The sequence below is a fragment of the Camelina sativa genome, chromosome 17 (assembly GCF_000633955.1).
Source record: "Camelina sativa cultivar DH55 chromosome 17, Cs, whole genome shotgun sequence".
In the NCBI taxonomy this organism is placed as follows: domain Eukaryota; kingdom Viridiplantae; phylum Streptophyta; class Magnoliopsida; order Brassicales; family Brassicaceae; genus Camelina; species Camelina sativa.
In genome coordinates, this window is record NC_025701.1 from 6,836,538 (window position 1) to 6,858,576 (window position 22,039).

The 22,039-nt window shown below is 34.7% G+C and overlaps 5 protein-coding genes and 1 long non-coding RNA gene across 6 annotated transcripts; 3 read left to right on the forward strand and 3 right to left on the reverse strand.

Moving 5' to 3' along the window:
• Nucleotides 1,498–3,409, forward strand: LOC104755777 (probable transmembrane ascorbate ferrireductase 3). Its single transcript, XM_010478240.2, has 4 exons — nucleotides 1,498–2,166; nucleotides 2,304–2,352; nucleotides 2,654–2,853; nucleotides 2,971–3,409. Exons 1-4 carry the CDS (start codon nucleotides 2,023–2,025, stop codon nucleotides 3,229–3,231), a joined length of 654 nt encoding a protein of 217 aa, XP_010476542.1. The 5' UTR covers nucleotides 1,498–2,022; the 3' UTR covers nucleotides 3,232–3,409.
• On the reverse strand, nucleotides 3,795–6,369 carry LOC104755778 (protein OBERON 3-like). Its single transcript, XM_010478242.2, has 2 exons — nucleotides 4,481–6,369; nucleotides 3,795–4,373 (listed from the first exon to the last, which is right to left on the reverse strand). Exons 1-2 carry the CDS (start codon nucleotides 6,231–6,233, stop codon nucleotides 3,898–3,900), a joined length of 2,229 nt encoding a protein of 742 aa, XP_010476544.1. The 5' UTR covers nucleotides 6,234–6,369; the 3' UTR covers nucleotides 3,795–3,897.
• Nucleotides 9,572–10,887, forward strand: LOC104755779. Its single transcript, XR_762250.2, has 5 exons — nucleotides 9,572–9,650; nucleotides 9,853–9,990; nucleotides 10,137–10,212; nucleotides 10,502–10,554; nucleotides 10,658–10,887. It is a non-coding gene; the product is annotated as an uncharacterized LOC104755779 (long non-coding RNA).
• On the reverse strand, nucleotides 14,984–18,082 carry LOC104755780 (cyclin-SDS-like). Its single transcript, XM_010478243.2, has 7 exons — nucleotides 16,965–18,082; nucleotides 16,603–16,770; nucleotides 16,206–16,372; nucleotides 15,797–15,925; nucleotides 15,529–15,709; nucleotides 15,381–15,425; nucleotides 14,984–15,276 (listed from the first exon to the last, which is right to left on the reverse strand). Exons 1-4 carry the CDS (start codon nucleotides 17,982–17,984, stop codon nucleotides 15,844–15,846), a joined length of 1,437 nt encoding a protein of 478 aa, XP_010476545.2. The 5' UTR covers nucleotides 17,985–18,082; the 3' UTR covers nucleotides 14,984–15,276; nucleotides 15,381–15,425; nucleotides 15,529–15,709; nucleotides 15,797–15,843.
• Nucleotides 19,252–19,736, forward strand: LOC104755781 (defensin-like protein 201). Its single transcript, XM_019239336.1, has 2 exons — nucleotides 19,252–19,368; nucleotides 19,516–19,736. Exons 1-2 carry the CDS (start codon nucleotides 19,311–19,313, stop codon nucleotides 19,689–19,691), a joined length of 234 nt encoding a protein of 77 aa, XP_019094881.1. The 5' UTR covers nucleotides 19,252–19,310; the 3' UTR covers nucleotides 19,692–19,736.
• LOC104755782 (protein KNATM-like) lies at nucleotides 19,985–20,958 on the reverse strand. Its single transcript, XM_010478245.2, has 3 exons — nucleotides 20,667–20,958; nucleotides 20,448–20,573; nucleotides 19,985–20,255 (listed from the first exon to the last, which is right to left on the reverse strand). The coding sequence occupies exons 1-3, from the start codon at nucleotides 20,826–20,828 to the stop codon at nucleotides 20,130–20,132; spliced, it is 414 nt and encodes a 137-aa protein (XP_010476547.1). The 5' UTR covers nucleotides 20,829–20,958; the 3' UTR covers nucleotides 19,985–20,129.

Here is a 22,039-nt window from a genome sequence, read left to right on the forward strand (position 1 = left end):
GCCTGTCCACATCCTCCTTTTTTTTTTTTTTTTAACTCATATGTCATTTTATTATTATTTTTTTTTTGTAAACCACTAGTCATATGTCATCTAAGATAAACTGGTGATATATACTCGATTTATTGAGACAATTAACTAAATCATGAAAAACCTATATTTATATATATATATATATATATCTTTATCAACCATTGGACCACAACTGGCTGGTCTATTAGCCAAATTTCTACATTCGTAGGAAGCGGGACTCGATCTTTAATGTGATGGTGCCTTCTACAAATGAACTTATCTCCTGCCACTACATTAAGGTTACTTCACAAAAAAAAAACCTATATATTTCTCCCTCTTAAGTATTTGATTATACTACAAGCCAAAGGAATTGAACATGGATTCTTTCATTTATTTTATGCTATTTGACCGAAACAATTCATTTGAAAAACTATCAAAATACACTCTTTCAAATTATATATTCAAATATTTGCTATACTCCTAGGTAACAAAAGAAGAATATCTAGACAACATATTCAAGCAAGATAAATAACTGGATATCCTAAATAACTACATTGTTGAATCGGTCAAAGTATTTGATGAAATTTTGGTCAAGATAGTTGACCATTTTTTAGTCAAAAGAAAAGAAAAAACAAAAATAAAACCAAGGTCGGTCTATTGACCAAAGTTTTTCAACCGGAACGAGCCACGCAGCGAAGCTATTTTTAACTCTCATTTCATAAAATACATAAGCCACTGATGTAGGAAATATATCAACACCAAACTAATTATTACTCGGCTCAGATATTAGTTCAAGTTGTTCAACTTAATTTATTAATCCTCTTTTTTTCGTGTGTCCAATCCTAAATTGCTTTAGTTAGTAACTTTAGTGTTGTCATTTCATTTTCCGATATACACATACAAACGTTTTGTATAGACTATAGAGGTTGGGCGCAGATACTTTCCTTGACTCGCAGCCCAATCTAATCCATCTTTTATATAAACTATTATTCTCGCCGTTCTTTATGTTAAAAAAAAAAACAAAGCGACAACCAGCCTTATTTCTTCCATCTTATAACTATGTCCTACCTCTCTATATTATAAGAATAAACGAAACATCCTTTATTTTTGGACGTTGTAATGGAGTCCTCTGTCTCCTCTATTTGGACGTCTTGGATCGATCTCTTTATTTAACATAGCATAAAGGATAAATAAGTTCATACTATACATAAAAGAGTTAAGATTACAATTCTAGACAAAGGGAAAATGGAAGGTAGGGCCAAAGTGAGGTAGATACATGAGATTAGAATCAAACGTACGAAAAATTCCAAAAGATTGGAACCCTTAGCTGTCTTCGCAATCGAAACTTCCCGTCATTTTATATTCCAAACCCTTACACGTAAGCAATTAGTTTGCTCACCGAACATCGAATTGTGTTAGACTTATATGGATTACCCGATAAAAGATAGTTTAGGCTGATATCTTCCTTATAGATAGATAGTAGTACTAAAACTAAATGAGTTAGGTGGTAAGCGTTCATAGAGACCCATCAAATACATATAATTTTAAATAATTTTATAATAATATCAACACCATAATCAGCATACCATCATCATCTTGTGCAGAACATTTGTAATATTAGTATTGAGGAATGAGGAGTCTAAAGATTGCAAATGGCCACAATTTTCATCCGGATTGTGGTCGAATCAATCTTAGCAGTTTGTTAGCCGGATCAGTTTTTTTAACAACATTGGTTAGCTAGAGGTGTATATATTTGATTATAAATATGGCGTCAACACTTACGTGCGATTTTATGTTTCTATTTATATATTGTTTGGGTTGTTTTCACATTTCAATTACTTTAGTATAAATAACCCTTTTAGATATCATATCACCCTTACCCGACAGAACAGGTGATACTCAATCTAGCACATTCTCTTTTCTTCTCTACTGTTCTCCTCTCTCTTTCTTCATTGATTAAGTCATCATCTTCTTGAAAAAGAAGTGTTCAGAACCAAAATCATATATTTGAGAATGGATCTAAAGCGTCACTCGTCGCTTTCTACACTTGTGGCTCATTTCTTTGGCATCTTAGCGGTTATTCTAATGCTCATATGGCTTCTCCATTACCGCGAAGGCATCGAGTATGGCTCCGACAACCCCTTTAAAGTTTTAAATGTAAGTTTGTATCTTCTACACTTTTTATATGTATACTTGCATGAAAGAATTCAATAATTTTTTTTTTTTTTTTTGGCGTTTGAACTGAACTATAGTAATTAATTTTCTCTTTTTTGGTTGGGAATTGGTTGATATAGGTGCACATATTTCTCATGTACTGTGGATTTCTCTTTCTCGTGGGTCAAGGTAATTTCGTTACGATCTAAGACGCATACAATGATACAAATGATGAAATGATTCATGTATAGAACCAGTTAAGTTCAGTAGAAATTAAATTGCAACCCAATTATACTGCCCGTTCAATTTCCTCATGTTTCATCCCAATTAGTATTATACAAAGACTAATTTGGCAATCGATATATTCATTTTTGTCCTCTGATTAAACCGTACACACGTGATTTTCTGCAGAACAAAAAGTTACATTCCTGATTTTGCATGCTTTTTTAATTATTTTTGTTGACAATGATTTGTTAATTATGGGATGCAGCTATGATGACGTATAAAACGGCGTACGCGTCGCACCAAGTGCAGAAGATGGTTCACGGTGGGCTTCACTTAATAGGCTTAATTCTAGGTATTGTCGGAATCTGCGCCGCCTTTAGATTCCACGACAAAATAAACCTTAGAGACATGGTCTCTCTTCACTCCTGGATCGGTCTCACCACTTTCATCCTCCTCGGTCTACAGGTTGATTATTATTATTTTTTTTTCTTTTTTACAGGTTGATTAATTACTTCATAAATATTAATTTAATGTTATTTTTTAAACAACTGTGGTGGTGATGATGTGTATATAATTTCACAGTGGCTCTTCGGTGCGTTCACATTCTTAGCGCCACAATCATCGTCGGGTACTAGGACGAGGATGATGCCGTGGCACGTCTTAGGTGGTCGGGCTCTACTTTATATGGGTATAGTCGCAGCACTCACCGGACTCATGCAAAGAGCAACAACGCTTGGTCAAAGCAGAAACGCTGAGTCACGTCTAATTAACTTCCTCGGGTTAGCCATTCTACTCTTCGGCGTCTCCGTCGACTTCTCCGTCACTATTGGCCGTTATAATTGATATAGTACTACTACTATATTAGTCCTACCTTTAAATATTGCTTTTTTTTTTGTATTAATCAACGAGTTCTTGTTTGTTTGTTTTGTTTTCGTGTGTAAATGTGATTCGTGTGATATCTAATTGGTGGTCATGAGAGTGATTATTTTGGTATTCAATTTTTACTTTTTGGATATTTTTCTTCTTTTGTGTTTGATCTTTGATGCTTACTTTAAGTAATAATTTGCATATTTTATTTATAGTGGTAAATTTCCAGGTCAGAAAGCAACTTTAATGGTCTATAAATTTTCATGCCCTACCATTCTTATACTCTTTCTCAATGTAATATTTTTATAAATAATTTTATTTAGGGTTAGAATATATTCTGCAAAAGTCATGAAATGAAATATATATCAGTACCAATAATTTTATCTACTAGCTGTCCTTTCATTTTCATATACGGTAGTATAAGTGATCTACTTTATACACAAAATACATGTATTTTATATAATCATAGAAAATATGTATATAAGCAAAAAAAAAACGAAAGTTATATAGATTGGAAAAAGAAAAAGATAGTACCCAGAGAAACAAATAAAACATTTATCATTAATTTGACATTTCCCAAAAAAAAATAAAAATAAAAAGGAAGAAGCAGAGACATGGAAGGCTCTGTTTTTACAGATTCCTTCATACCAATTGTTGTCTTGTAACTTCCATTCTCTTCAACAATCCTGCAATCTCAGCCTCCATTCTTAGCTTCATGTTCCTGTAATCGCAGTGCGAGTTCTCAAGCTTCTTAAGCTCTTCCAGCTTAGTCCTCCTCCTCTCCTCTGTCTCCTGCAGACACAGACGCGCTAGCTTCTCTGTGTACTCTTCCTCCATCTTCTCCGTCTTCATTTCTATCATTCTCTTAAAACTCTCCGCCTCTATTCTCGCCTCATCCGCTTTCTTCTGGAACATTCTTGTTTCAGCCTCCTTTATTCTCACCATGCTCTCTAAACTATCAAAACTGTTCATCATTGCATCAGTTAACGCAAAGCTCTTCTTCTTCTGATCCTTGGCTGTCGAAGGCGTCACGGATGCCTCGTCTTTTCTGTAGCTTGTCTCTGCTGCAACTGTTAGCTCTCTCGGGGGATCTGGAATGTCTTGTACCGACTCTGCATCTGCAAGAAATTGTGAAGCAAAGAATCAAACTTCAATCTATAGAATCCATAAGGTTCAAAGGTTTCCTAATCTTTGATCTAAACCATGATTACAAGAGTGAACTTACAGTTGAAGAACTGAATGATGAAGTTAGAAGCATCAAGCGGGGAGATCTGTTTACTCTCTAACTTCTTAACCATTTCATTGGCTTTAAGGTGCAAAGCTTTGCCTTTAGCATCCTCACTTCCTCGGAAAACCTTTCTAACACAATCAAGCTCCTTGATGAGAGTCTCAAGTCCCCAATTCTTGGCGCAACACACGAAAACATCCTTAACGAATCCAAACATCTCTGATTTGTGAGCACATCCAATACAATGAAACATCATCTCAGTCGTACCTCTAGGACCTTTCAAACTATGTCCCGGTTTGATCAAATTCTTCTGAATCCCACAAGCAGCATGACACCAATGCGAACAAACATCACAACCAACCCAACTACAAGTATTACTAGCTGAATCAAACCTCAAACAAACGGGACACATACAAGAGCTACAAAAGCCTTTGTTGTTGGAACAGATCTTGCATTCACAGTCATCAACAGGCAAAAGACTCTTACAATTCACATTCCTACATCTCAAGAAGAGAAAGATCTCAACCAATTCGTTCATAGGGATTCTGATCTTACCAGAGAGGAAATACTTAAGCCCTGTTCTCACAGCTACGAGTATGTCAAGCTGATCTTTAACACATTTCGATAACGTCTCTTTGCAAAGATCAGATCTTTTATCAATCTGGCTTTGAAGATTCGTCAGCTTCTCTTTCTTCTCAGGTGAATCAATCAAGTTCCTCAGATACTCTTTAGCTGATTCAAGAGTCTCATCAGCCATCCCTTGAATAATCAAAGCCACAGAAGATATCGACTTCGAAACGATGTCGTATAACACCCTCTCCGATCTAACCGTATCGTTATCTTCCAAGTTTGTAACTTTCTTCCTCGAATCGCCGGAGATGGCGACTTCGTTCCCCGGCCGAGCTGGTAACTCCGAAGGGAAGAAAGAGTAATCAGAGGAGCACGAAGGTTTATTAGAAACCGGATTGTTAGCGAGGAGCGCGACGCCGCCGTCACCGATTGGTCTGAATCGGCTATGAACAGATCCGTTGGTTCCTTCGCCGGCGCACCAGATATGGTCGTCTTTACCAACGGAGCAATCGAAATCTGTGGAGTTACGAGTCATGGAGCAGCTGATGTTGTGAGAGAAAGGGTGAGAGTAAGAGTAGGACATAGACGGAGCCGTCGCCGTGAAATCGTTAGAGAACGACGTCGTTGTTCTCTCGCTAGTCGTCACCCTCGGCCTTTTCACGGCGTTTGAAGCCGTTAAAGACAGAGACACGTCAGGTAAAGCTAAAGAGAGATTTAAAGTTTCGATTTTGTTGCTTTTCTTGTCTTCTTCTTCTTCATCCCCTGGTGCTTCAGCTTCAGCTTCTTCGTCGTGAGCTTTTCGTTTGGAGGAATTGGGATTCATATCTCTCAGATTGAAGAAATCTCTCTCGACCCATTTGTCATCGTAGCTTGAATTATTCTCGGAAAAGGTTACAACTTCTTTCCCCTTTTGACCGAGACTTTCAGAGATTTTATCACGGTTTTCGCAGAGGTAGCTGAGAGTGAGCTCGTTGCCTGATCTTGGCGATGATTTCGAAGAGAACCCGTCGAGGTTATTGGACCGGACGCTGAGAAAGTCGACGCCTTTCTGATGATACAGACCGGTTTTGTCATCTTGCTGCAGGTGATGGTTTTGGTTGCTTAGATTAGAGAATCGTGGCTTTGATGTTTTGGTTCGAGAACACTCTCCATCTCCGGCGAAATCTTTCTCTCCGATCATGGCGTTGGAAGAGAGAGAGAGAGAGAGAGAGAGAGAAAGAGATAGATGGAGAGAGAGAGAGAGAGAGAGAGAGAGTGGATTTTACGAAGCAGAGAGAGAGAGAGATGGTGAAAACAGTGGGAAAAAGTTTGGTCGTCTCAATGGCAAAAAATGTAATAATGTGAGAGGAGTGAGGGTACTTTTGTCTTTAAATATTCGGCAAGTTCAGGCATAATAAGTTAACGGCTGTTTTATTTTATTGTTTTGTTCTAAAGTGTTCACACGAGTCACTAAACGCGGTTTTTAAGTCATGCTTCGTTCGATACGCTAAAATAAAAACAGTTTTGTTTTGTTCTCGGGTAAGAGCAATTTTGACAAAAATAAGTCTCGTCTTTTGAGTATATAAATCCTTGTTTATGTTCTATTAGTCCAATGAAAAAATAAAACAGAAATTTACATCGATTGAACTTTACCACGTTTGAAGAATTTTTTTTTTTTTTTTCTCTCTGCCTCTGAAATAATCAAAACAATGTAAACGAATGAAGCTGAACAAAAAAAAGATGTGGATACACATATTATATATATGGATACAAGATATATAAATGATTATTAAGTACTAGATTATCAGAACTTTCAAAACTAGTATAATACAATAATACTACTATTGAGGTGATTTACGTCTCAAGAATGAATATAAAGGGACAATGTTGGACCAGGTCCGAATATATCAAACAATTTTTTTAATTTAATAAAAGTCAACACGTAACGTATTATTATTGATGCCCCCAACTTGTCATATTCTTTTATTTGTTTTGTAAGCATCTGAGCATAAGCGTTGACATTTTGTGTAACAAAGTTATTACATAGACTATGCTGATTTGCATTGCATTGCATGTAATCAGTGGCGGATCTAGAAAATTAATCTGTCTGGGACACCTACTATATATAACAAAAAAAATTTATATTAATATTATAAATATTAAAGAAAGATAATTTTAAATATTTTAGAATATTTTTAAAAATATGAAATCCAAAAAAACATCAATTGTTTCTTCTTTTTTGACATAACACCAATTTATTTTGGTTTCTAAATATACTCTACTACATATATGATATATGATATATCATATAAAATTATTTAATTGCTCAGTTACAAATCTCAATAAACATAAAATTTGTCTGTAAAAGTATGATTTGAATTTACATTTCTAAACTAGCACAAAATTTAAACTCTATTTGAAATTAACCACAAAGACAATAATAAAATGTTTACTAAGTTACTCATTTTACTAACATTTTTCAGTTCAAATGTAATCTTTATATTTTATTTTATCAAAGTTAAAATGGAATTAGAAAGATAAAATAAAAACTGAATGAACATAATTTCAGACACGATAAAATGGAATAAGAAAAAAGCATCAATCATAACAAAGAATAAAAACATGTATGAAGTAGAAAAAACATTAAAAGGAGAATAAAACGTGGCAAACAAAATTAAACAAAAAGGTAAAGAAAACCAAAAGAAATTTGAATTCTTGGGCATCGAACCAATGTCTAGAGACTCAGCATGGGGCATCTTGTTACCAAATGGGCTAATGGATATTTTTTTGCTAAACTTGTAAATATCATATAAATGAAAAAGGTGTTACAATGTTAAGACCTACATAAATAAAACTTAAAGTAGTGTGGGGCACGTGCCCCACCCCGTTACCACGTAGATCCGCCCCTGCATGTAATCAGTATAAGAATTAATTATTTACTGTATATTTGCATTACTGGATTTATTTATGGAAATGGTTTTAATTTTCTTAATGTATCAGTAAATGTAAGCAAGTCGCAGTTAAGATTTGGTTTTCATGCTCTATCATATAATCACAATAATACATCTATAGGAAGAAGTTTGTAGAGGTCTACACACTCAATCCTCAAGACAATTGATTATCGGTTACATAAACCAACAACAAACCTATTTGTTGAGGCTATTTTTATGGAAGAGGCTGATAGCATTGTGAGTTATAACATAAAAATCTTAGAAGCTCTCTTTACTATACAAAATATATAAAACTAATCTTCTTAGTTTTGTTTTTTTATAATATAAGTTAGATTTGTATATCGTTAAATCTCAAAAAAATAGAAAATCAATCAATATTAACGTGTACTTTTTTTTTATAACTTATAGTTAAAATTGTTCTGTTTTTACATCACATAGTTATCTCTATTAGATCTACAGTGCTCAAAGCTACTGCAATCTATTTATTTTTGTTATTGCACGCGTTTTCTTCGGCAAATGTATTAGTTTACCAATTATTGTTTGGTTATGTGTTGGTTTCTATTTTTGTGGTGTTGAAGAAACTACTTAGCTTTTACAATTCATTTTTTTGCTTTATCAACATTACAAATATTTATTTTCTGAATATTTTAAGACTAAAATATCATTCTTTATTTAAACACAATTAAACCAAGGCTAAAATAACATACAAATAAAATGGTCATAGGCTCATAGCATAGGAAAGTTTAGTTATTTTTCATTATAAAATATAACATGCAGTTAAAATGAAATGTTGGTTAAAACTTTTAACATCATTTTCATTTATTATGATAGTGAATAATATTAAGAAATCCGCTCCTATATGTTATCTTGAGTAACAAAATTTATATACAAAAAAAAAAAAAATCTTGAGTAACAAAATGAGGTTATTGTACTAGTATCACTTGCTTCATTTGTTTTTGATCAGGGTAAAAACTCTGTCAAATAATAATATATTAAAGACAATAAAAATGAAGATGTAATTAATCATGTAACTTACAATGGGGTTAGATTCATCGAATCGCATGAACTCACAAATGTTATTACTTCAATAAACAATTGAATCGTCGAAAATTACGGGAGTTAAAGCATTAAAGCTTTTAAATTAACAACAATTATTTTTATTTTTAGCAACCAAACATTAGTTAAAAAATTCTACATGATTTAACCCAACCGCTAGAGAATTATTTATAGATTTTTCTTTTAAATATTTCTTCTATATATTTTTTCATTATCCTTATAGGATTAGTAATTAAGCACACATTTTTCCTTTACTTTAGTTTGAGTATGAATGAGATATTTACTTGAGCTATTTGCTAAGCGCTTATAATGTATATTTATTTTCTATTATTACTGCTATAAAGTATAAATGGTCATACTTTTTATGGGAGCCAATGAGGGGTGTCAAAGCCTAAATCGTCAAAAAAAAAAAATCAATAATGCATTTTTAGTCTGAACCCGGTTCCATATTTGGATTTTTTAGAAATATTTAGACACACCTACGTGTCATATTTATACTGGCCAAAATATTTGTATTAGTAGAAAAAGAAAAAAAAAATTTGGACCGCTGTCTGTTCATCGTCTCTCTCTAACTCTCGTCGCCGATTTGCTGAAGCGTCCTCCTAGTAAAGGTGGACTCTTGAACTCGGAATTGAATCACTTAATTCGATATTTGCTTATCAAATCTGTCTAGTTTCGAACCAAACTTACTTATCAAAAGCTCTCTTTTTTATTTTGTTTTTGTTTTTTGGTGGTAATGGATTGTACTTGTCTAATTTCCAAATTTGTGGCTCTATAAGAGATGGTTTGCTAAAATTTTGTTTCTTAACGTAGAGTTACAACCTGTTGACGTTGATGAGACTTATATGGGATATGAGACATGGTCTCCAAGTCCACCAAAGTTGGAGAAACCAAGATCAGTCTTCAATGCTGCTTCATTAGCTTTTATAGACAGGCGATTCTATTTACGAGGTTTGGACACTGTAAGATTTGTGTTAGCTTGTCAATATGTCCAATGTAATGCAGATGTCGTTACTGTTTACACTCTTTCTCCAAATCTTAACTTCTCCCATTCCATTAACAGTTTCTCTCATGCTTATGCGGCTTTATGCTCGTAGGCCTTTTCTTTTCCCTCCGCTTAGTATTGAAGACTATAACGACCTTGTTAGAGCAGTGGTGCGCGCTGAATCGCAGGTTCTTTTTTTTAATCTCTTCTGACCTCCTTTGTTTTCACAAATAAGTTTGCTCCAAGGTTGTTAGAAACAGAATAATTGGTGTTCCTTCTGTTTCATGATTCTGCTACATAGTTTTATATCTTTCGTTTGGGATGGATAATACATTAGTTGGTATCAGCATTACCATCTTAATTTTGTTTGTCCAAATCTGCTTACAATATTCCAACATATCAGCTTGTCGAGTAGTGTTGTTATCACATTCTTGTTTGAACGTGTGCTGATAACTTGTTTCTCTCTGTCTCCTTCAGTATGCATTGCTAAAGAAGCTTGTTGACGATGATTTCTTAACAAAATAAGAGAGGTCAGTTCACAATACTCACAAACTCAGCATCCATCTAAACTCTGCTGCCACTAAGATGATTTCACTTCTCGTTGGATTTAATTAAATTTTGTATTTGCTTCAGGCAAGAATCTAGGTTCCGCAAGAACACGTACAAGAAGGCGTGCGGGTAGTGCGGTTTATAACAAGGCATCATCATTGGAGACACTAAGTAAGTAACCCTAATATCTAAATTTACACTACGTTCTTCTTTATGCTTCTAACTCTTATAACAAGGCATGATCTGCGTGATACTAAACCCGCTTCATCTGTTCAATTGGTTATCTGTATCTGACAAATGGGAAAAGATTAGAATAAACAATGCAGAAGCTAGGATTCTCAAACGATTCTTCAACTGAGGTCACAATTGAAGTGGCCAAGCCTAAACCAGCAGAATCGAACCTGCCAAACTTTATACTCAGTGAGTTAAATCTATCTCCTCAATAAACTTCATCGTTCGGTGGAATTCGTTGTAAACAATACTAGTTATAACCATCTTCTCCTTCCTGGTTAATTTGTAAACGAGCAAGTGGTGTCACAGTAGTTATAGGCTACAGCAAAGGTCGTAACTCTCTTGGATCATGGGAAACCTGAACTGAAGAATCAAAGTTTCCTTAGTAGGCCGGTTTAGCAAGCTTTAGCAGGATGTGGGGAACAAGATAAGTTTTGTTTAGAGTGTGTGTAAAGTGTTATGACTTTTACTTATACACAAGTTTTCTAAATTGAAATTTTTAGACCCTCATTAGGTGTTCTACCATTGGTCTGCCAAAACTAATAAACACTCATAAGTTTCTAACTTTTGAGATTTGTATTTTTTTTCAATTATAAATGTAGTTGGACCCCATAAATTGGATCCAACCATTGGAGTTGCTCTATACCCAAGGTGAACTACGTGTGCATAGTTTATTTCGTAAAAGAGCACGCATGCACATCTTGTTAAGAGAATTTTCAACTAAATTGCTTTGTTCTGTTTCTTTTTTCTTCCCGGTTTTATAAAAACATAGATGTAGGATCGAAATTAATATGTTTTTAATTACGATTTAAAGTTTCAGAATTTTGGTTGTTTCAAATCTCGAATATTTTTGAAAGGTGCATGTGACATCAGCTAAATATATCCAAATATATAGCACACATCTACCATATAAGACACCTTGGTGCTTCTTCCACATCAAATTTTATATTTTGAAAAACCAATAGCAAATTGCCATGTCAACATATCACTAATAAATGTAATGGGGTCTAGGACTTGTCAATTTTTTAAAAAAAAGATTGGCTAAAAAAGTGTCTCCTACAGAAACAAAATAGGTTAGAAACATAAATCATGCTTTCGTTTTCTGAAGAAATCAAAACCAAAATTTGAAAACTTACGATGCTATATGTAGTGCACACGCAACAACTTTACGAGGCTCTAGAGCATTCACCAGATCAGCCTGTGAGATCGATGCAAGATACCTGTCAAATAACTGAACAACGAGAGGGACGGCCAATGGAAATAAAGTAGCAGAGAAGAGGCTACTTTATTCAGATGAGGCTACTTTATTTCCATCGGCCATCTTTGGAAAAAAGAGCGAAGCGTCATATCAATGGTTTTGCTGTTGCACGCGTTTTCTTCGGCAAATGTATTAGCTTACCAATGATTGTTTTGTTATGTGTTGGTTTTTGTTTTTGTGGTGTTGAAGAAACTACTTAGCTTTTACAATTCATTTTTCGCTTTATCAACATTATAAAAGTTTATTTTCTGAATATTTTTAGACTAAAACATCATTATTTATCTAAACACAATTAAACCAACGCAAAAATAACATACAAATAAATGGTCATAGCATAGAAAAGCTTAGTTATTTTGAATTAGAAATATAACATGCAGTTAGAATGAAATGTTGGTCAAAACTTTTAACATCATTTTCATATCATTTTCATTAATATGATAGTTAATAATATTAAGAAATCTGCTCCTATATGTTATCTTTAGTAACAAAATGAGGTAATTGTAATAGTATCACTCCCTTCATTTGTTTTATATTACAACGGATCGGGGTAAAACTATATATTAAAGACAATAAAAATGAAGATGTGATTAATCATGTAACTTACAATGGGTTTAGATTCATGGAATCGCATGAACTCACAAATGTTATTACTTCAATTAACAATTGAATGAATTGTCGAATATTACTGGAGTTAAACTTTCATTAAAACTTTTAACTTAACAACAATTATTTTTATTTTTGGCAACCAAACATTAATTAAAAGATTCTACATGATTAACCGAATCGCTAGAGAATTAATTCCATATTTTCCTTTTTAATCTTTCTTTTGTATATTGTCATTATTCTTTTAGGAATTCGTAATTAATCACAAATTTTCCTTTAATTTAATTTGAGTCTGAATGAGATATTTATTTACATTTAAAAAAAAGTTAAATATGTATTTTTTAGATTTATATTAATATGATCTTCTAATTTTAATTGGTAAAGGTTTTTACTTTTTAAAATATTATAAAAAGATTTTCCCCCGTTCCCGGTAATATGAGTTTTTTAACAACTATATAAACCAAAATTTATATAATAAAATTGTTTTGTTTTGACCTAGTTTGGGTCGTAGAGATGAATCAAGGGAAAAAAAGAAGTTGGATACACATTCCGCAAGAGATAGTAGAAGATATTCTGCTGCTGAACCTTCCGGTGAAATCGCTCATGAGATTCAAAGCCGTGTCGAGAGAATGGAGAAAGACCATAGAATCAAAGCGTTTCCTAGAGAGACACATTGGGATTCAGAAATCTCTAGGAAGTCAATTAGCGAGAATCCTGGCAATATCATGTGAAACAAGAACCAACCTTGTAGCTTTTGACACTATGTTGTTTTCTACCAATGGAATCTCACATGAAATATCTCCATACCCACCCATGACTCCTTTGCAATATTTTGGAGATTCCAAAATCTCCTACCCTTGCGATGGTTTGTTCGGTCTCTACTCCGATACTGATATGAGCCTTTTAAATCCTGCCACCACTTGTTGCCGCAATCTTCCTTATCCCACCAATAGTATCTCTGACGGTATGATGAATCCCCTTCTTTTTTTTTTGATAATTAAAGGTCTCCAAATTACTTTTAGTCGATGAATTTGTTCTTTATTATAGTAATAATTATTAATTAAGCCTGTTTATAAGTTAGGGTATGTTTCTTGTAACAGATACGCGTAGAAATTATACTTTGCTAGGGATCGGAAGAGAGAACATGAATGAGAGACGAAGGTATAAGGTTGTGTGTTATTTCAAGTGGGGTGACGAAAAGGTGGGTGAATCTACCAAGTGCTTGGTTTTTGCTCTTGACTCTACTACGTGGAAAGCCGTAGATCCGCCTCATGATTGTCGAGTTAAATACGAACATTCTATACTACACTTGGATGGAGTACTCTACTGTTTCACCCACGGCGGCGACACTGGATCTGATCGGAAAAAAGCTAAGGTACTAGCTTTTGATCTTCACACAGAGAAGTTTCAAAGCTTTTCAATTAGTCCATATATCGGGTTTACATACTCCTCCGGTAAATCGGGCATTCATGTTCTAAACCATCGCGTATGCATCTTCAACAACAACGACACTTTACTCCGAGTATGGGGTCTAGATATAAACATGAGATCGTGGGAAATGATGCATTCCATAGATTTTTCTGATTTTCATTCGTCACTAGAAAGGTACAGAAGGATCATTCCGATGGCGACGATCAACAACTATGTCATCATCACAGATTATTACTATGACTTCTGGGGACTCTACAATTACAGAGACCATACTTGGCATCAAACCTTTTCTCTTCGTTGTACGGCTTCTTTTGGTATGCCTTATTTTGAGACGCTAGTCTCTCCTTACCAATGTAATTTGTTTGGTACTTGATCAATTATTCATGTTACTCCAACACAGATGTCTTTTTTTTTTTTTCTTTTCTTTTTTAAGGTATGTGTTGATCATGACTACTTAATGACATACATAATTATATATCGATAGACTTTAATTTATGACGTATACAATAGATAATTATTGCTGTCCAACGTGGAACACTCTGTGGTACCAAAAACCATACTGTACTTGTTATCGCATCTCTTCTGGTAAATGCTTTACGTCGTATTTTCCCTATGCCTTATTTAGAGACGCTAGTCTCTCCTTAGTGCTTACCAAGTGATAGGCTGTATATTGATGGGAGATAGTGTATTCTATAGAGAGTGCGCGAATAAAACTATTATCCTTGTCAAATACTTCGTTAAATTCGGTTACTTCTCTCTCTTTTCTTTTAAGTTGGACTTGGTAAGCTTATTCATATTAGAGATCAGAAGCTTTCATCTTCTAACCAAATTGAGTAATAGAAAAACAGAAATCTTTCAGACGTAATAAAGAGGAAATTTTGAACAAGGAAATATTTAATATGCTAGTATAATGTATTGGGGGAAATTAAGAGAATATATGTTTTTGTCGACACAAATGGTGGCCTAATAATTGGTATACTAGTTTCCCAAGAGCTAACTAAGTAAAGTCCAGTTCGATTAAGTATATAAATCTGTAGAGGAATTTCTTATTACTTTACCTTGTGTTTGTTTTGTGAATGGTAATCATAACCTGTGTGTACGTATCGGAGTATACTGTATCCTGGTTTTACGGTTGTTGCTCCTTTTTGATTGCTTACTGCCCAAGCAACCAGTCCAGACTCTGTTGTATAGGAATCACCAATTTGAACACAGTCACTTACTTTACTTTAGGGGAGAAATTGAGATTTGTATATGATGAGAGATTGAGAGTGATGTTAAAGCTACCTTGACGCATTCAGGCAACTCGTTATCTGTTGTTCTAACATGGACCTGAAGGGAGAGAGAGAGAAAGGGAGGTTTTGGGATTGTGAATATTCTTTGTATAGTTTTCGAAACTAAAAGGTTATTAAAGTGTTGTTGAAGGGACTGATACCTTTATGACTCGTTGGTATGCAGAGATTTTGTTGTGTTCGATGCAGGCGAGAACTACGAGTGCAGCAGCTACAGTTGAGGGCCAAAAACAGAGTTGAGTGTGGTCGGATAGTGAGGTAATAGCCAGGGATTTGGCTTTCCTTTCAACTTCTGGATTGGCTCGAGCAGCTTTTAAGTAGAACCTGCAATGTATTAATAATAGTGAGATGTCTCTTTCTGTGTGTATATGTGTCTTGGAACATGGAAATATATAGTAAGAGAGGTTTTACCACAAGAAGTTAAAGATTGTGGGTGTGAAGCATTTGAAGTTGAGGACTTATTGAACCAGCCACTCCATTGCCACTACTTCAGGCCGGCTATATTTTAGGTTCTGAATTCTGAAGTTCCCTTTCCGGATGCTTAATAAAAAAAAGAAGAAGTATCAGGTGAGCAGCTGAAGAATATAGAACTACAACGTTTTGCAGTAAAGAGTTTTTTGAGAAACATAATCCAATTTTCGACACACATGAAAAGCCAATTCAGTAATTGCTTACAGAAAACAAGAAGGGTTTGCATTAGACCAGTATTAGGTTCCTGATTTGGTTGACTATAATACTCAGTTCATAATCTTTTTCCTATTCAGAACAGTTATCTAATGAACACTGGAAGTCACAATAATGGAGAGGGAAGGGTTGGTACCTGTTGTAAGGTTGATTTTCTTCAATTCTGGTGGCAAGAGTAAGACTCGCAATCCCAACTAGTATTAGAGTCCTTTCGCTTTTGAATAATCCTTTGCTCAGGAATCGATCCAACAGACCAACTCCTAGAAACAATGTCTCTTGGTGAAGCTCCATTTCAGAACATTGCTGCTTGTAATCAGAGAGAAGACAATCAGCAACACAGAATACCATAGCTTACTTATACATAAACCTTTAAAAGATTCCAAAGTAAGCTATATAGACTTCTTTAGGCTAAAACATTCTTAAAACCAGGAACAAGATCTCCGAATATTCATTCCCTTCTGCTACTGATACATATTTCCGACCTTCAACATTCAGAGATCAAACATGCAAATGAACAGAAAGATAATATTCACCTTCACAATCCATTGAACCATGATGCAGCGTAGACGTGTGATGACATCAGTATGGTCCATCCTGGAACAGTAAGCCTTAGCACAGTCCCGCATATAGGCATGACTCCTCTCTCTTTCCCTCAGCCTTTGATAGCTCTCTTCCACCTCCTCATCATCAAACCTTAGCACCTAAAACGACAATGTATACTTAAGATCCATTCCACAACACAATTTCAGAGTCAAATATTGAACACAGAGCAGAGCAAGTCCCAGATCAAAACAGACTTAGTAATCGATTGAATTTTAAAAACCTATAACCACATCTTTCAATCTCTAACCACTAGCAATTGTTCCAAGAGATATGAAGGCATGATACAACTTACTTGAGAGAGAACTTCTTCCTGGCAAGAAGATCTCAATTCGTTGGGAATTGTGGATCTACAGAACTGTTCCTTGAACTCGAGGTACAGAGAGCGTGAGTGTGAAATAGGAGAATCAGAGGACGATTTCTCAGAGAATTCACTACCAGAGTCGAAATATATCGACGGAGTGTAATCCGAGCAATCGAAGTCGGAATACTGAGAATATATCTCTGAACGCTGCTCGGATGACTCATCAACCTCCAGAGAATCGGAAACCTCTTCGTCCGAGAACTTCTCAGAGCAAGCGAGATCAGAGACGCATCCGACTATCTCAAGCTCCGGCTTCGATTCCTTAGCCGATACAAGAGAGGAATCAGCTTCCACGAAGCTGATCGGTTTGGAGATTTCAATTTCTTCGTTATCATCAGCTCCTCCGGTAACACTCCCAAGCTTGGAACAGTACTCCACTCCCGATATGAATGAAACGACGTCGCTCTCCTTATTCTCCGATCCGAAACTCAAATTCCGGCTGTTGGAGACATGCTCAGCGAAGGTAACGTCGGATCGTGAGTAAGAGATTTCGTCGTTCTCGTTAGTTTCTACTCCGACGTTTCCTTTCACCTTCAAACTCCTCAATCCAGCACCGGAACTCGAATCAACACAAGACGATTCGCTTACTTCGATCTCATCTCCTTCCTTCTCCTTGTGTAGCTTAGCGTACGACCTCGTAATCCTCCGGAATTTCGAATCACCAACCGTCTCCTTCACCGCATCTCTAACAGGTTTAGAAACTTCTACCTCTTCAATTCGAGTCTTCTCGACTCTGCTCGAACCACAGGAAACGTTGTCATCGGCTACGAAAAGCAAATCGGAGCAGGAATCGACAGAAGCAGCAGAGACTCCGATTTGTTTGCTCCAGAGAGGTGATTGAACAACAACGGGAGAGATCTGAGCTCTCTTCCGGCGTAAACGCGTCGATCGGAGCTTCTTCCCAGGGAACGGCGTTGGCTCAGCCTTGCGCTTCGACACGATCTCCTTCATTTTTTTTTCCTCCGATGAAAGCTTAAAATTAGAAAATTCGAATTCGAATTTTGAAATTGGAAGTTCGTTGGTTAGAGAGGACTAGAGAGTGTGGAATGATACAGTTATGGAAGTTTAAAAGCGAATAGTGGAGAAGGTGGAGAGTGTTAGAGAAACTTATACCCTGCGGGTTGGTGCACCGTGCACCGTGCACGTGATTCAGATTTTGCAGTTGTCTCTCAATCGCAAGTTTTAGACGCTATTCAGTCTCGTTTGGCAAAATATATTATTAGATCAGCGTTTGCGTTTGAATTTTGTATCAGTAAAATCACCGTTTTAGCATAAAAATATATGCGGTTTTGATAATTAATTACTTCGGAGTGATTGATAACTTTAATAATTAATTTCTCTAATATGCTTTTATCGACATACAGTCTAATCATTTTTCTTGCATCACACATCACGTGGAAGGACTATAATAAAAGAAACATAAATTGAGCATTTAAAGGAGTGATTTTATTTTTTCATATTATTGAATGTTAAAGAAAAAATGGTGTGATTTTTATAAAAATAAGTTTTGTGGATGTCATACTATTGGAATTAAAAGAGAATTTAATTAAAAAAATTATAGATCACTGTTAGTGTACTTTATACATACATTACTTCCGTAACGTGTGTTACGTCGCATGATCAAGCAAATTTACATTTTCTGCATATGATTTACTGGATTTTTTTTTTTTTTTTTTGGAATTCATTGGTGGTTTAATTATAATTGATTTAACCTGGGCTAAAAAGAAATTGAACTACGAAGCCCAACCATAAATAATAGGCCCAAAACCTCTTTTCGGGAAACGTAAATTGGTTGATCTAATCCAAAAGCTCTTTTTTTTTTTTCAAAATCTAATCCAAAATCATACTGAAATTAATATGGAATTTTAGAAAACTAAAAAAAAAAACAAATATTTGAATTTCAACTTGATAGATAAAAAAAATTCAAATATCTCTAGGCTTTTAATAATATTGGAAAACTCATAATTACTTCGTTATCAAAGAATTATCTCCTTTTTAAAACAGCAATTATGAAAGAAAAAAAAAAATCTAAATATAGTACATATATGTAGAGATAATAGGACATGGCATCAGGTCAACAAAATCCTAATTCAATTCTAATATCACATTGACCATATAATTAATACGTTTCCAAAACAAATAGTTCTTCTAACAGGGAAATCAAAATATATAAAAAAAAATCCAGTATTTTCCGGGTTTCCGGATCGATTTCACCTATAAAACGTCCTAGTTTCATCTTAAGTTCCTGAGTTTTATTATAAAACTACAGATCGAACCATGAGAAACCTCTCAATTTTTGCTCTTCTTTTCATGGCCATCTTCATTGTTTCAGCAGGTACGTACAAATCATCATGATCTCTAGCTATGAAAATGGTTTTAATTAATTTAAACTCTATATACAAGAAGAAAATACTGGTCTTTTCAAGTCATCATATATGTATGTCGCAAACGTTTTAATTTTTCTTTATGTTTTGTTTATAAGGTGCGAGAGAGGCGAGAATGTTGCAAAAAACTTGCCCCATTTTATGGCCAATGGTTCCATGCGATGCTAAAAAATGCGACGAAATGTGTCGCGATTACTATGGTCCTGTCACCTCTTACTGTAATAGGGTCGGAACTCCAATCGCTGAATGCGCCTGTAATCTTACAGATTGTTAATGACGCTCAATAAGCCTTTTCTCAATGCGCCTTTTAAGGCTTTAATTAACCTTTGTGTATCTATCCTATATGTTTACAAGAAGAATAAAATATGCAACGACCGTTACGTTGTTGGAAAAGCAAAAGGCGTTTATTATAAGGTGCTTTTAAAAAAGGACGATCGTTACGTTTGTAAATGGTTCTTGGAATATTTAATCTAAAATTCTTGGAGAAAAAAATAACTATGGAATCGTTACGTTGTTTTAGAGTTTAGGGTTTATGAAGAGTGATTAATATGTTTAAACAAATCCAAATCAGGAGAGAGCATGATAGTAATTTTCCGTAAATTAAGATTACACCATTAAGCGATTCTACGAAACACGTTCCGAAAACGCAGCACACGAGATGATGCTTTTAAGATGATAGCACCAAAACAGTTGTTTCATTTGTTACCCCTTTTTAAGGGGATGATGACATAACGATGTCGTTTAGCTGATTGTACACCGCATCCACAAAACGGTGCGTTTCCATGAGAGGCTTCTCCATTGCTTCCTTGAGCTCCCGTAGACTCGTGCAATACGCTTCCTATATGACATATGTGAATGAATTTGCTCGTATATATCAATATTACAATTACTTCTCTTCGCTAAATAAACGTAAAATAAGTTAAGTATTAAGAAATCTACAAACAAAAAAATACTAAAAGACATGTGAAATTTTGATTTATATTATAGAAAGAAAAAAATATACAAAAAGAGAATAAGAAGAAGTAAGAACCATGAATTGATCAAGTTCTGAAGAGGAAGCTTCGGGGGAAATATCAGAGTGGAGAGAGAGTTTGGTTAGGGAAAGATCATCCGCCGTGTTCATGATCTCCGGTGAGTCAACGTCGCCGGAACACACCTGGTCGTGTGGTGGGTCCAATAAAAGACTAATTAGTATTTACAACAATCAAAATATTTTTTAGTAAAAGAGAGAGAGAGAGAGAGAGATGACCTTTAAACAGTTGAGATGTGAGTGAAGAAGAAGTCCATACAAAGGGTGGCTTGAGATTCTCTTCTTTAGTATATCTTCTTCTGTTTCTTCTTCTTTTATATTCTGTTTTACCTCTTCTTTCATGTTTTCTAAGAAACTGTTCTCATCTTTCTTCACCTCCATGTTTCACTAGTATCTCTCACTTTCTCATGCACATGTGCTCTACAAGTATGTGTACATATATATATTATGTGTATATGTTATGTAGAGAGACATAATCTAAGTTGAAGCTAGGGTTTTAACTTTTAAGATTACTTTTTGGTCTTTTGTCGGTCTACGAGACACTTATTACTGTTACAAATAATAATTGTGCATGTGTATATGAGTTACATACTAACATTTAATAATTAGTCACGCTATGGTCGACACACTCGACATGTCACTTATCATCATATTATACGATGCTAATTTTACTATTCAGCTAGCTAAAAACAAAATTATGCTAGTAGATTTTATCTATTAAAAAGGAAACTTTCTCATAATTAACTGTCAATTCTTAAACATCAAAAAAATAAACACAATAAATGTGATTCGGAGTAAGTAATTAGTTAAGGAGATGAAAAATGACGAGAAACTTAAAAAAAAAAAAAAAAAGGAGGAGAAAGAGTGGAGGAACAGTGGAATTATGAAGAAAAGGGTGAAGCATTGTATCATTGCTTACGAAAGCACTTTGAGTCAGACTGTCGATAAATAGAATTATGCACAAGTTTCATTGCTTCCATTTTTGCCTTTTGGGTTTCCATCCTTTCTAAGTGTATCTCCTAATTAACAATTCAAATTATGGAAACATACCTCTAAGCTAATCAGAACTACTGTAAACTAATGTCAAATTCTACAATAATTTACATGTTATACATTGGTTATTTGGGGGAATTTATTAGCTTAACATAATTAGTAGGGTTTATCTTAGAAGTTAGAATTCACTAGTAAGCTATACATTGTCGTATTGTATAATCTTGAATATTGGAGGCAGTGCCGGCCCAGCAAAAAATGAGGTCCAATACGTAATCAATTTTTAAATAGATTTTATAAAGTAAATTTGAAAAGTTGAAAGAAAATCTTAAGAGTTAATGAAATAGAGGCCTATTTTTGAAATAATAGATAGATAAACATTAAAATTTGAGAACAAATCTTAAATGTTTTGAAAAATGAGGCCTATATTTACAAAGTAAATGTTTAGTTGGGCCTAGATTTTTAATTAAAATTTTCAAAAAAGAAGTTGAGGCCCAATACATTTGTGTCATAGGAATGTGCGGCGGGCCGGGCCCGATTGGAGGAGAGAGAGGAACGAAGCTGGACAAAAAAAGAATCAAAAGAGAAAACAGTGAGAAGAT